This window comes from Rissa tridactyla, chromosome 1, assembly GCF_028500815.1.
Source record: "Rissa tridactyla isolate bRisTri1 chromosome 1, bRisTri1.patW.cur.20221130, whole genome shotgun sequence".
Classification (NCBI taxonomy): domain Eukaryota; kingdom Metazoa; phylum Chordata; class Aves; order Charadriiformes; family Laridae; genus Rissa; species Rissa tridactyla.
The window spans coordinates 92,778,234-92,791,399 of record NC_071466.1 but is presented as its reverse complement, the minus strand read 5'-3'; the positions used below and the strand labels follow the sequence as shown (position 1 = coordinate 92,791,399).

General features: G+C 42.1%; 1 protein-coding gene across 15 annotated transcripts in view; it reads left to right on the top strand.

Moving 5' to 3' along the window:
- DMD (dystrophin) overlaps nucleotides 1-13,166 on the top strand; it is a 1,301,546-nt gene that overhangs the window by 1,244,483 nt on the left and 43,897 nt on the right. For all 15 annotated transcript variants that reach the window (XM_054189211.1, XM_054189212.1, XM_054189209.1 and 12 more), the window contains 3 exons: nucleotides 585-742; nucleotides 9,276-9,442; nucleotides 11,573-11,684. In XM_054189211.1, the coding sequence (XP_054045186.1) occupies nucleotides 585-742; nucleotides 9,276-9,442; nucleotides 11,573-11,684 (437 nt within the window). The remainder of the gene's footprint in view (nucleotides 1-584; nucleotides 743-9,275; nucleotides 9,443-11,572; nucleotides 11,685-13,166) is intronic.

Here is a 13,166-nt window from a genome sequence, read left to right as displayed (position 1 = left end):
ATTAACATTCCCAGTGGATGGCAGGTTCTGTCATACTGTAATGTTTTTCTTTCATTTTAGAAATACTTCTGGATTAAAAGATTATGATATATCAAATTTAGGGAGCTCTTGTTTTTCAGTTCAACTCAGTTGAAAAAGAAATGGATTCTCTGAGTTGTATGTCGATTGCTAAGACTTGAAAATGTGCTGTATGTTATGTTGTATGAGATTATTTTGCTGTTAAACAATATTTTTAAAACATTTATGTTGCTGTGGCTCAAAGATCCCGCTGTTTAGTTAGCTGTGTTATAGAATCACAGCTGTTATTGACAGTAATGCCACAGGTGGTGTGTTATAACAGCCTTCCTTCCAAGGTACAAGCCAATAATGCTATTAAAAATTATCACTAGACTGCTTATTTACGGAAAAAACAACCAACCAGTGTTTATGGGAAGAGAAGCAGCCGAACTGAAGACGCGGTTGTGTTCATGTCTGCCAAGGCTGTTGACCGCACTTGCGAGCCATTGAAACGATGCAGACTTCTGCGCTATTTGCCATATCCTGGTTGTGATGCTTCAGCACGGGTGTCCTTTCCCTCCCTGCAGACCTGTTCAAGCAAGTGGCCAGCTCCACCGGCTTCTGCGACCAGCGCCGGCTGGGGCTCCTGCTGCACGACTCCATCCAGATCCCTCGGCAGCTGGGGGAAGTGGCCTCCTTCGGGGGCAGCAATATCGAGCCGAGCGTCAGAAGCTGCTTCCAGTTTGTAAGTTGGTGTTTGTTTGCTCGCTGTTAATTTTCTGATTTGGGTTTTGTGTCGAGGTAGCCCTGTCCATTCAGAAGAGGCTTGAAAAGCTGGAAGAAGGATTAGGGTGCTGAGGGTCGTTTAATGGTGGTGTTCAGTGGTGTATTGAATCGTTCCTTTGATGAGATGTATTTGAATCAACCTGTTTCTCTGGCCTTGGTGGGAGAAGCCCAGATTATGCTGTTATCCGGACAGCAAATAAGGCTGTCATCAAGGCTTGTATTGCAACTGAACCCTGCAAGCAGTTTTAGTCTTTCTTACAGCAGCTGCTGATTTTACAATTTTCTATGGCCAGCAGTAGATGACTGTTTATTACTGCATGTAGGTAAACAGCAATGGTTAATCTAAATTTTGGGGATATATGTACCAGTGACAGCCAGGTGCCCAGGGGAGAGGTAGGAAAGGAGCGACTGCCTGCAGTGCTGTCTAGGGGCAAGGAGCGCTGGATGAGCTCCTTCCGCTGCTTAAATGGGTAATACCAGTTTTATTTAAAGAGTACTGAAAGAATTCCTGTCCTGTCTGTTGAGGGATACACAGTGAACTGGAGGCTCTTTTTCAAACTTGTAAATTATTTAATCTGTGGAGGAAGAGAGTTAAGGGAATTATTCATCCTTATCCTAACCACCAGCAGAATGCACAAGATGAAGACAGCTGCTTAATGAAAAGGTAGAGGAGGGGAGGTAATGTATGGTCTGTGATTAACTCTCAGTGCATCTTCTACATGACAATGGAAGAAACACTTTTTTCCCATCCCCTAACTGTCCCCGGGGGATTTTTTGTTTGGTCGGAGGCCGGGGAGTTGTTTGCTTTTTTGCTTGCTGCTCAAGTTTCAGTTCTCTAGTAAGCAAAACACAACAAGTTTTTTTCAATGAATATTAAAGTTTGGAAATAGTCTTCTTACACACAGTGACTATGAAAAGAATCTTATTCTAAAATCACCGCAAACTTCAGTTGTGATGGGACGCTTGCTTTCTGTACTTTTTAAACTACCTTTGACAGGTTAATTCAACAAGATTCACATTTTCACATTTCCATCATTGATGTCCTGACCTTTATAATTCTAGTCTGTGTTTGATGCCATTTCCAAATAGTATAGGGCCACAGCCTGGGTGGATAACGCATGCTGATAAACTACGCATAGCAACTTTGATAGCTGGGTTAGACCCTGCTCTGGCTTTCAAGCCTCTAGTTCCACGTTGGGCTTTCAAGTGAGACCAACACAAGATGATGCCGCAGCAAATCCGTGGTCAAAAGCTCGCTTGTGCAAATGACCTTCCTCGGAAATTAGGGCTCGCTGGATCCTGTCATTTTCCCAAGTGAATGGCAACAGCACTTAGAACACTGTTGAAAAACCGATAAGGAAAGTGACCTTGGGATCTAACAAAAACATGGGTTTTTTGAAAAGGGGCCTGACATTATGTGTGTTTATATTAGGAAAAAAACAATTACATTCATAGTGATGAACACACAAAACCAGTTTTTATGACGTAGGAAGAAGACTTTGAAAAAAACGTTTGTTTGAATAAAATGAGTTAGCAACATTGTCATTACAAATGAAGACATGCCAGCAGGCTGAATGTTGTACCGCATCCTGCTGCCAGTGCTCCTAGAAACAGCCCAAGCGCAGCTGGGCACCGCCTTTGACATGTTCAGAAATCAGCACATCCTAAAACCTGAGATTTCCTTCTTTTACCAGCACTGGAAAATAGGTTTTCTTCTTACCTGCAGTAAGAGGAATTTCATCCTCTCTTTTTTATTTTCCTCTCCAGGTGAAGCCTCATTTTAACTCGCAGAGTGGGAGGGTGGTTTCTGACCTGGGTTGCAGGAGAACAGATGATCTAGGAGGACCAGAAGGGGGGAGGGAGGCTCAACTGAGGAGGGGAAATACAAAAATAGGGAGGAGCAGGAACTCAAGGAACTCAAGTGTAGGGAGAGCCCTGATGGAGGGGAGGGAGAAGGAACTACGGAATGGAAATAAAAGGGCCACCCTTAGGGAATGATGGTAAGAACAGTAGTAGGAATAACTGTGATAAAGGAAACAGAAGGTTGGGTAGGATGAGGCATGAAAGAAAGGAGCAGCCAGGAATGGAGAAGGGGGAAGAAGACCTTTCCAGGAGAAAAGGAGGAGAGGAGTACAGAGAAGTCCTTTTGACATAGGGTTGTGGCGCATGGGGGACACGAGAGTCCTGGGGCTGGGGGGCAGTGCAGAGATGCCAGGGGGTACAGGGAGGGCCTAGGAAACAGAGGGGCTGGACGTCCGAGGGGAGATTGCACAGGGCTCCCGGCGGCCTCCTTTTGCTGAAGCGTGATAATTCAATTTTTAAAAATAGTGTGGGGATTCATAGTTTACATTATTGTGTGGGAACTAAATTAAGTCTTTCTTTGTACGCCTGCAGTGAGGAATGCTTTCTCTTAAGAGGTTTTTTTTTTTCTTTCTTTCTTTTTTTTTCCCCTCTCTGGTGATGATAAGCCAGCAATAAATTGCAGTCGTGTCAGAGTCTGCAACAAACGCGTGCTTCAGAAATGGCTCTCCCAGCCCCCTTAGGTTAGGTGCCCTGGCAACGGCCTTGTCTGTCTGCACAACAGCATTAAAAAAAAAAAAAAAAGAAGGGGGATGTTTACTGTTCCCAGTCGATAACAGGGGAAATCTCTCCTGTGTTTTGCCGCTGCTGCCCGCTCCCCGGCACCTTGTCCCCTTCCCACAGGTGGCTGCTGCCGCCCTGTTGCTTTTCATCCCCCCAGCACCGACTCTTGCTTTCCATAGTTTTCTTCGTATACCCCTGAGGAGTGTGTCCCCTTACCGTAGGTTGCTGCTGCCCTGTAACTTTTCATCCCTCCTGGCACCGACTCTTGCTTTCTGTAGTTTTCTTCATGTACGTAAAGGTGCTGATAGTAATTGTTGGGAGGAAAAGGATGTTACGGAACTCTTCCTTCCTACCCGGTGCAGGGGGATGCACTTTGTGCTTTGAGATGTTAAAGAAAAAAAAAGTTTTTAAGTGATGAACGAAGAACTTGATCTAATGACCATTTGAAGACTTAGATAGTTCTGCCTGGTCTCAGACTGCATCAAAGCAATCGATAGATCCATGAAAAATTGAGTGAATTCACTATTTCTGCAGCGTGGAAGCACTTTTCTTCTAGTTCTGTGATGGGTACGTTTTTTAAGTAAACAGGATAGGGAATTGATACGCAGTGAAGGACACACGCTCTGTGTTTTAATCACAGCGTAAAATTATTAATATGCTTTCCTTGTATGTTGTAAATAGGACTGAGGAATTCGCATCACTGCTTTGGATTAGTTACTGTGACATTGGGACGTTTTAAGAAATGTGATGTGAAAACAGAATGCAGCTCAGATGAAAATGTGTCTTGCTGTTTCTCGATGATAATTAGGATATTTGGTTCTCGGTTATAAACTGTTTTAAGTATGCTTTCTTCCGAGGGTATACTTGAACTCAAGTATTTGACATGAAAAAACAGTACAGATGAAGCTAAGGAGTAGTGAAATAGGTACAGTTCATTCATATCTGTATTTTAAACCTTCTTGTTTCATTTCACTTTGACAGAGAAAAGTATTTTAATATTCTGTATTGTATGTAATTGTTTAATTTCTAGGTTTGTACTTGATCAATGATCAGGCAAGATCAGCCTGTCTTTTTACAGACACTTATCTGTGTCCAAATCCAGTATATTTACTCAGACAAATAAAAGCTGAAATAGGGGCCAGTTAGTCCTTTTAGGTGGAGTTTGGTATTGCAAATCCTGGGCCGGGACCCTGATAGCGACTTTGGACATAAATGCTGTGATACGAATTGCTTGGACAGTTGTTTTGTGAAGAGTGGGTTGGGTTTGTTTTTTGGGTTTGTTTGGGCTTTTTTGGCAGTTAGGAAGTATCAATACTGTGCACAAATAACTGTGTTTAGTTCCGTAGGTGTCTATATGAAAATGCAGCGTTACTGTTGAGGGACTCGATCTCTTTTGAGACATCCAGGCAGCCCTTGTTTCCATTCATAGGATATTTTTTCTGCTTTTGACTCTGCCAGGGGAGAGCTGGCCTGAGGGGAACTAGCAAATCCTTCTTCAAGCTGCTATGCTGTAAATGTCATAAAACAGCAATTCTGATTTTATTTCAGCAGGATTTTGTCAACCTGTGCCTGACTTTGGGAGGCACTCTTGAAGAGTCCTACAAGTGAACTGTTTTAAAGATCTGTTTTAAAATGGTTTACCATATGGGGAGTAGGAAGATGGTGTTTCTCGAGTGTGGATGATATAACACTGTGCACTAATTCACTTCTGGGTTCATGGGTTTTTATTGTATTACTTTTTACCATAACACTTAAAACGTTGACTGGAGTAGTCAATGCAATCGAGTGCCAACGCAAGGGGTTGAAGTAATGATCTTACGCATTTGCTCCAAGGGTCGAGGCAGATTTAAGCAGTTTGTATTTTACAAAGTTACCTTTATAATAATCCTCTCTTTCTTGACCATGAAACAGCACTTGTCTCAAACATAATAAATTCTTGACTTTTGTTTTCTTACCAGCTAGCAATGGGGAGAACACAAATGTATTGGGGAAGCCATTCAAGAGTGGAAGACAAGGTTGAGCAGGTTTTGCTCCGACTCCTGGGAGACAGGGCTGCTGTTCATGGCTTGCTCTGCATTTTTAAACTTCAACAAGTCACAAGAATCCCATTGCTCATTTTTCATTTTGTCCAAAATAATGCTTACTTAACCTAACGTAAAGCTTTCCATCCTGGATGGAAAACACCATGAAATTAGCAATGTTAATTTATTTCCAATTAATTTCCTATGCTGCAGCTAAACAGAATATAGCTCATCAAAAATGTTATCATAAATTTGTGCTGTGTTCTCTGACTGTGTACAAAAACGTATCACGTTGTTCATGCAACATCACAACTATATTAAGCATATTTCATATTCTGGATAGGTAAAGTTAATATAGCATAGAATATTTTTTAAACTACTAACTGGAAGAAGAGGGGGGAAAAAAAAACCTCAAAAAATTCAACTCTTATGTATTGCATAAAGATGCTAGCACCACCCAACTTCCTATTCCCCCATTGTTTCTGCAAAATAAATACTGTAAAACAGATGTCTGGAACATAATGAATTTGAATGTCCCCCATAACAAATTGTTACTTGTAAGCTGGAAAGGGCTTTATGAATTTTACTTTATGATTCACTGTTATTACCATAAAAATTAGGAGTTGCACAGAAATACGTTCAAGAGAAGAACCATTAATATTCTTTGCAGCTTGATCTTGTTGGTTCAGATACAAACTGTATGAATTCAGACTTTTTCCCTTATGTAAAATCTTCAGCTGCTGCCTTTACCGGATTTAGAGATTATTAAAAAAATCGTAACAGCAGCTCAGGGAACAGTCGAGAACTGTCTGTCCTATACTGTCTGACCCTGACCAGCTTTTCTCCACGTGGCTTTAAATCTTCATGTAATATAATTCGGAACCAGTTCTGATACATTTTAATGCACCTAATCTCTCTGAGCACAGGTTTTGTACAGGCAGCATGCAGAGCTCTGGGTAGGCAGCTATTGGGACTGCTGGCAATCGACAGTGACTGCAAAAATTAAAATAGATCTTTGGATGTTACGGAAAGTCTTTCATCGGCGCAGCATTTTCGCTGCAAATTTAAAGCAGCTACAAGTGGAGCGCAGCGCTTTGAGCAGCTCATTCTTATTCTGACTGCAGCTTGCACTGCAGCGTTTCCATACACTTGATGTTTTTCTATTAGAAACAGCATATTAAAGAGATCCGCTTAAAATTTTTTTGAGGTTTAGAGGACCTCTGTATAGAAAGTGTAGCCTGCTAGGCAGGGTAATGGTTTGCCAGTGTAGTTCCTGGCCGATGCTGGCTCGCCGAGTGAGCCACAGAAAGTGTCTCCCCAGCCCCTTTCCTGCCCTGGCTGCTAGCTGAAAAATAGACATATAGATGATCGTATTTTATAAATACGCCTTTCTCTTAGGAGAGTTCTAGAATTAATTTATTTCTATTGAATTCACTGATGTCCTGCAGCAGAAGGCAGTATCCGCTCTTCTGAACAAATTCTGATGCCAGTGTTGGCTGCACTTTATTGTTCTTTTGATTTTCTCTATTTTTTAATTTGAGGGGGTTCCTAAGTTCTGTAGCTACATGAAAAAACAGAGGAGTAGGATTTAGTGCAGAAGTCTTCAGAAATATTTCAGTGTGTGCAGAAGAAGAAAAAAAAAAAAGGTTATTCCATTTCATATGAGACCTGTAGTGAATATTAAATTTTGAGGGACTTTATCTGAATAACTGTAGATGTGTTGTGGTTTGATGGTTTTACCCCAAATATCCAAAAAGGATGTATGTGACTGTATTAGAAATCCATATATGTGGATCTTAAATGCAGCCATAGGAGTCTTTAAATGATTTTGCGAACTAGCATCTCAAGAAGAATGCCCTGAACAAAAAAATCTCTTTGTTTTTAATTAGCTAAAGTATTGCAGTAGCATTTTAAGTCCGTTCTAATGCAATGCATTATTCAGCAGATATTTGGGGGGAGGTTTCCACGTCTTTCTTGTGGCCAGGGGTTCTGTCTAGGAGACTTTGCATTTTTCTCAGTCTTCAAGTATTGATCAGTTAATTTATTTGTCAAGATTATAAACAGTGTTAGCTTTAAAAACAAGCAAACAAACAAAAAAAACAAAACCAAAAAAACCCTCACACAACTAATTGTTTTTCCCTGTAGCTCCCTCTCCTTTAGATCAGTTATGATATTGTGATACTTTTTCCTCCAAATTCCTTGCTAGTGTTTTTAGTTGAATAAGGTTTTAGGTAGGTCATAATAAACTCAGATTTCATGAGAAACTGGAAAAGTAACTGAGAGCAAGCGTTAAAAAAAATCAGCACTCAATCCCCTATTCATCTCGGTCCAGGTACATGATACATTAATGCTTATTATTTATTTAAATGCTTCAAATAGGTTTGGAACCACAAAGGAAGACAGTCTGCCTTGTGAAGTTTGAAATAGAAAAGACTGGCCCACAGAGGGCTGTATTTGAAACCCCAGAGAAAAAGGAAAACAGATGATTCTAATATATTCAGCCCATAAATATGCTGATTCTGTTGGGTATCATGGAAGGAAATGTCTCAAGGAATTTGAACTAGCATGTAGTGATGGTTTAGAGAAATGGAGCATGACGGCATCCCTCTTCATCGCTTGGGCTGTTCCCTGTGCAGACCCATCCTCCTCCTCCCCGCCAGAGCCCTTCGCTGTTTCCACTGCTCCATCACCTCACCTGCAGCACTGAAACCAGCTCCCACGTTCTCAGATGACCAGTTTTGTGCTGGCTCTGCACCGCCCTGCACGCTGGAGGGACCCTCCCCATAAACGTTAACTCCGTCCCTTCACTGTTTTCCTTAAAATCCCTTTTGGTGCTCTTTACCTTTATTCTGCACTGTTCTTTACCTGCCGGTACGGTGTGACCTCTACCCATGTAGATAGATTGCTGTTGTCCCCCGTTGCCTTGTGTTTCTTGTATCTCTTTGCTGTTTTGTTTCCCATACTGTAGGTGCTGCCAGGTGTGGGTGATATATCATTTTTTGGTGTGTGCACAGTGCCTGCCGCAATGGGATTCAGCCGTGTGACTGAGCTGCCTCATAGTTACCGTAGAAGAGATACCTGAAATAATCACAGTGGTTAGGATGTGATGGGAAGGCAGCAGAGGAATGGGACTGCTGGGAAGTGTTCGTAGGCTCTTTTGCTGCTGGCAAAGAGGTGGAAGTGGGAGGTAGTGGAATATGAGGCTAAATCGATTGTATTCTGTGGGACAAAGCCGTATTGTGTTTGCAGGCAATTACAGGAAATTTAGAGATGATACGGTGGGAATAGGGATTTTGAGGCATTTAAGGCGGCAGAGAGGTTACATGTTCGACAACAGGCTTGAGGAGGGATTTGAATGATTTCCTTATGTGTGCGTTTAGAAGAAAGGTTGGTATGATAACGAAGGACATTAAGGAGTAAGGAATTTTAATCAAAAGGCGTGCAATTTTTAGGGCTTTGGATAACACAAACTGGTTTTAAAATAGGTGAGAAGCAGTGCTAGGCAGGCTCAGATAAGAGAGACAGGAAACATGAGATCAAGCATCAAAGGTGATCCTGTAAGGGATGATTTTCTCTGTGACAGAATACATGGTAGCTCTGTCTGTTGTAATAGGGAATGAGAGAAAGAGAGATTTGAAACGTTAATAATAATAATAGTGTTCAGTTCCTGTCTTGAAGGCGGGATCCTGGAGGGTTTTTTTTTGGTTGGTTGGTTGGTTGTTTTTTTGGTTTGGGTTTTTTTGGGGGGAGTATGAACGGCTGGACTGGGGGAAAAACTGGGGTACATTCAGGGAAAAGATACAGTGTGGGCAGGAAACGAACGGCTTGAACTGGTGGCAGGCAGATGACTTGTGCTCAGCCCCTGTCTTTCTTCCCCCTGTGTCACAGGCCAACAACAAACCGGAGATCGAAGCAGCCCTCTTCCTGGACTGGATGAGGCTGGAACCACAGTCCATGGTGTGGCTGCCCGTCCTGCACAGGGTGGCTGCTGCTGAGACCGCCAAACACCAAGCCAAGTGTAACATCTGCAAGGAGTGTCCAATTATTGGATTCAGGTACAAGCTCGCCCCCTTTCCACGTGTACTACTGCTCGGTAGAGCAAGAGCTCTGTTTGTTTCCAGGCGAATCACGTGCTTGACTTTATGCGTGTTGTTGAGGGAAAAAATAATTGTGACAGGGCACAAAGGAGAGGGACACCTAGAGTGGGTACAGTGGTGCGAGAGTTGAAGAGAACAAAAATCAGCTCTCACTTCAAATATGGCCCTTCCTCTCTGTCCCGCTCTTGCCTTCCATGCCTCAACCAAAGTATGGGTAGATTGCACAACTAATGCGATTTGCTTTACATTCAATCTGTCCTATACATGCAGTTACATTTTCTGAATTGGATCCTAATGAATTGCTTTCTGTCGTGGTATAAAGCAAGGAAGCGCCTTGAAAATGCGCAGATGTGTAAAGCTGCATGCGCGTTTCTCAGAGAAAAAATGTTGTTGGTGGAACATTAACCTGGAGTGGGGGAAATGTTGCTGGTCTATTTAAACATCTGGATCGACACCACGGTTACTATGGCAATGAATAAGTCACTGTGTTGTAAAACGGCTGTGTGTTGGTATGCCTGTTGAGAATCCACTTAACGGCTAAGTAAATACTCACTTTCAATTATGCCTAGACTTGTTTTATCACTTTGCTTCGCAATAGCTGCTTTGTATGGTTTCTGTTCTTTTTATGCACGGTCGTCTTTTACCATTGGCATTTCTCCTTCTATGGTATCGTGTTGTTTACAAAGAGCTTTCTGTAATTTTGTTTCTAAAACCCAGATAGATAGATAGCAGCAGCAAGCAGTACCACATAGCAAAGCCATCATTCTGCCCTAACCTGGGAGAGTGTGAATGTTGCTTTTGTGCTTGTAGTGGCAGTGCTTTCTGCTGTGCGCTTCACAGGCAGTGGGAAACGGAGGAAAATAGTGAAGGTTTTGCTTTGGTTTGAATCTGAGTTTTTCTTCAGTGAGGCTGGTCCTCTAATCATCTAAATTCTTCTGCTTTTATTCCCCTTGAATATCTTAACTGGATGTTACTGAGGAAGAGCTAGGGATGGGATGCGAGTAGTTCAGCTCATCCACAAAGTCTAATTTTTCTGTTCCCAGATACCGTTTATGAACTACAGAGTGAGTTACACAGTTTTGTATAAACAGCCAAAGACAAGTAGGTGGAATTGAAAAATGCAGCGCTTGGAAAATCAAAGAGTGGCAAGTGAATGGATAGTCTGTAGTGAACATCGAGAACTCGGGAAGTGGACACTGGAGCTCTGTGTTTGCGTCTAATTTTACTTGACTGATCTCATCTGTCTCTTAAATTTATATAACAAATCTATTATCATGATAGTAGAATCTGTTTGTCACAGATTTTTTCTCTGGCTTTGCAAGTCATTGAAACCCTGTGTACACACTTGACAAAAAGATACTGTATTGGAAGGCTTTTAGAAAGCTAATACTGTGCGCCTCAGTACGGATAAAACAATGCTCTTTTGAGGTCATTGTGACTGAACTGCTTCACGTATTTGGAACAGGACAACCCTTATGCCTCCGGCTCTTTCAAGCACTTGAGCATAGCAGATACAACAGTTAGCTGCCTCATAGAGCTGATGAGATTAAATAATGGCCCGAAAGTGCATTCGGAGTTTTACATGGACGGAATGCCATACAGGAAAATTGTTTTGATAGAGGTGCTAGGAAGGACGCAAACAAATCCCTGCTTTGTATGCGGCACTTAGGAGTTTGCTGGACCGACTTGTTGAGGAGGGCGTTACTTACTTGAAGTTTACTGCCTTGGGACATTCTGTTAGGAATCATGATGAAGAGCAAAGAAACTGAAATTAGCATTATAGAAACAGAAAGTGTGGTGGTGTCTTTTGTATGTTAAGAGAGAGTGATTGTGTAGAAATCTTCACTGTTACCCAATATTAAAAATTTTTTTGAAGATGTAAATCTTTGATAAAGATCCGAGACAGCAATACCTGTCCTGCGCTGGCAGAGGAGCATTGCCCAGCATTACACACCGTATGCGTGTAATGTACACACTCCCTCTCTCTCAAGGGAGAGAACTTACTCCCACAAAAAACTTGACAGGCTGATATGAAGCATTCACATACAAAGCCCTGAAGCTGTGTTTGGTTTTTTTCTCCTCTTTTAGGTACAGGAGTTTAAAGCACTTTAACTATGACATCTGCCAAAGTTGCTTCTTCTCTGGCCGTGTTGCAAAAGGTCATAAAATGCACTATCCCATGGTGGAATACTGCACACCAGTAAGTAGCTGTTTTACTGACCCTTACTGTCCCTTCTTATGTAGAAAGGAAAAACTTCATTTCCTGTGTGCAAGGTAATGGAGCGTTTGGGTGGCTTTTCTTTCCTCCCCTATAATTAAATCACCTTTTATATACTATACATGCCAGCAATTTCTGATTGTTAGTAAAGGATACTCCAATGGTTTGAAGTAAATTGAAGTTCATTGTTTGTTCAATGCTGTGTCATAATGTATTATTGCTTGCTAATGACTTGTTCCATGTTCAGTGCTCTAGTTCACTTTATGGATCCTGCAGGGAGCCTGTGATTTGTGTGAATACTCATTTCGCATCTTAGGTCACAATGTTTTCTCCATATCATTGTGAGATTTTTCTTCCTTTTCTCAGCAAGTTGTCCCTTCACTTGTTTTCCCCACAACACTATGATTGCATTTTTAAGTTCTTTACTATTTAGTGGTACTTTGTGTTATATGATTTCTTGATGGTGTAAAATACTAGGGAAGTTCTCAAGAGTAGCAAGTTAGATTTCATATCTGAAGACTGGAGGCTGGAGTGTTCTGTGCAGCGCAGTGTAGATGTGCTGCATTGATGGTGTGGTGAGGGTCTTGTTTCGCAGCTCTCAAAAGGATTGGTTTTGCGTAAACGTTCCTTTCAAACCAGACAGCTGGCAAAGGAAATTCCTTATTACTCTTTCACTGTGCTCCTTTTTCTTTTTGGCCACTCATGGCCAGCGCAGAGGGGCTTAAATTAGAGGAGCTCTCAAATTGTCCTTCCATGATGCAGCAGGACTGAGCTTTCAGCCACCTTTGCTATTGTTTGCTGTGGTGTTGGAGCAGTACGTTCTCTGGTTGTGATTTTCTGGTGTGAGGATGGTCCCCTAGTCTTGTACTTTCATCTGCTGGTCAAACATAAGCAGTTAAAATAAAGCATCAAAATTATACATGGGCTAACCTCATAAGATTATATGCATGGTCTTTACAACTTTATCCAAACAAAAAGCCATGGCCAAAATGAAGACTCAGATTTTCTTAGAAACTTAGGAAGGAGAGAGAAAAATTTCTTTCCCTAAAACATTATAGTAAAGCAAACCCAGTATTTTTGTTAGTTTTAACTTACGGGTATTTATTTGCATTCTCTATCAACTTTTGCCGTGGCGTTTAAATGGCAGTATTTAACCTGAGCATCTGCAAGGGCAACTACCGTGGACTGGCGAGCTTTTTGTCAGTATTCATTGCCTGCTGCTTTTCAGCCTCGTCCCCCAGGGGCTGCGGTTGCTGGAAAGGGCCATTTGCCTGAACTCCTGCACAAGCCGGAGGGAAGCTGGCGCTGCCTGGGCAGGTCTGAACAGACTTCTCCATCGCAGGCATTCCTAGAGCTCACTCTCAGGATCCGAGTCCTAGGCAGAGCAAGCGAGCAATCGACCGGCCGCGTTAGAGCATTCCTTCCAGCTGCAGCTCAATACCTCCTTGCTGAGTCGGCCATGGT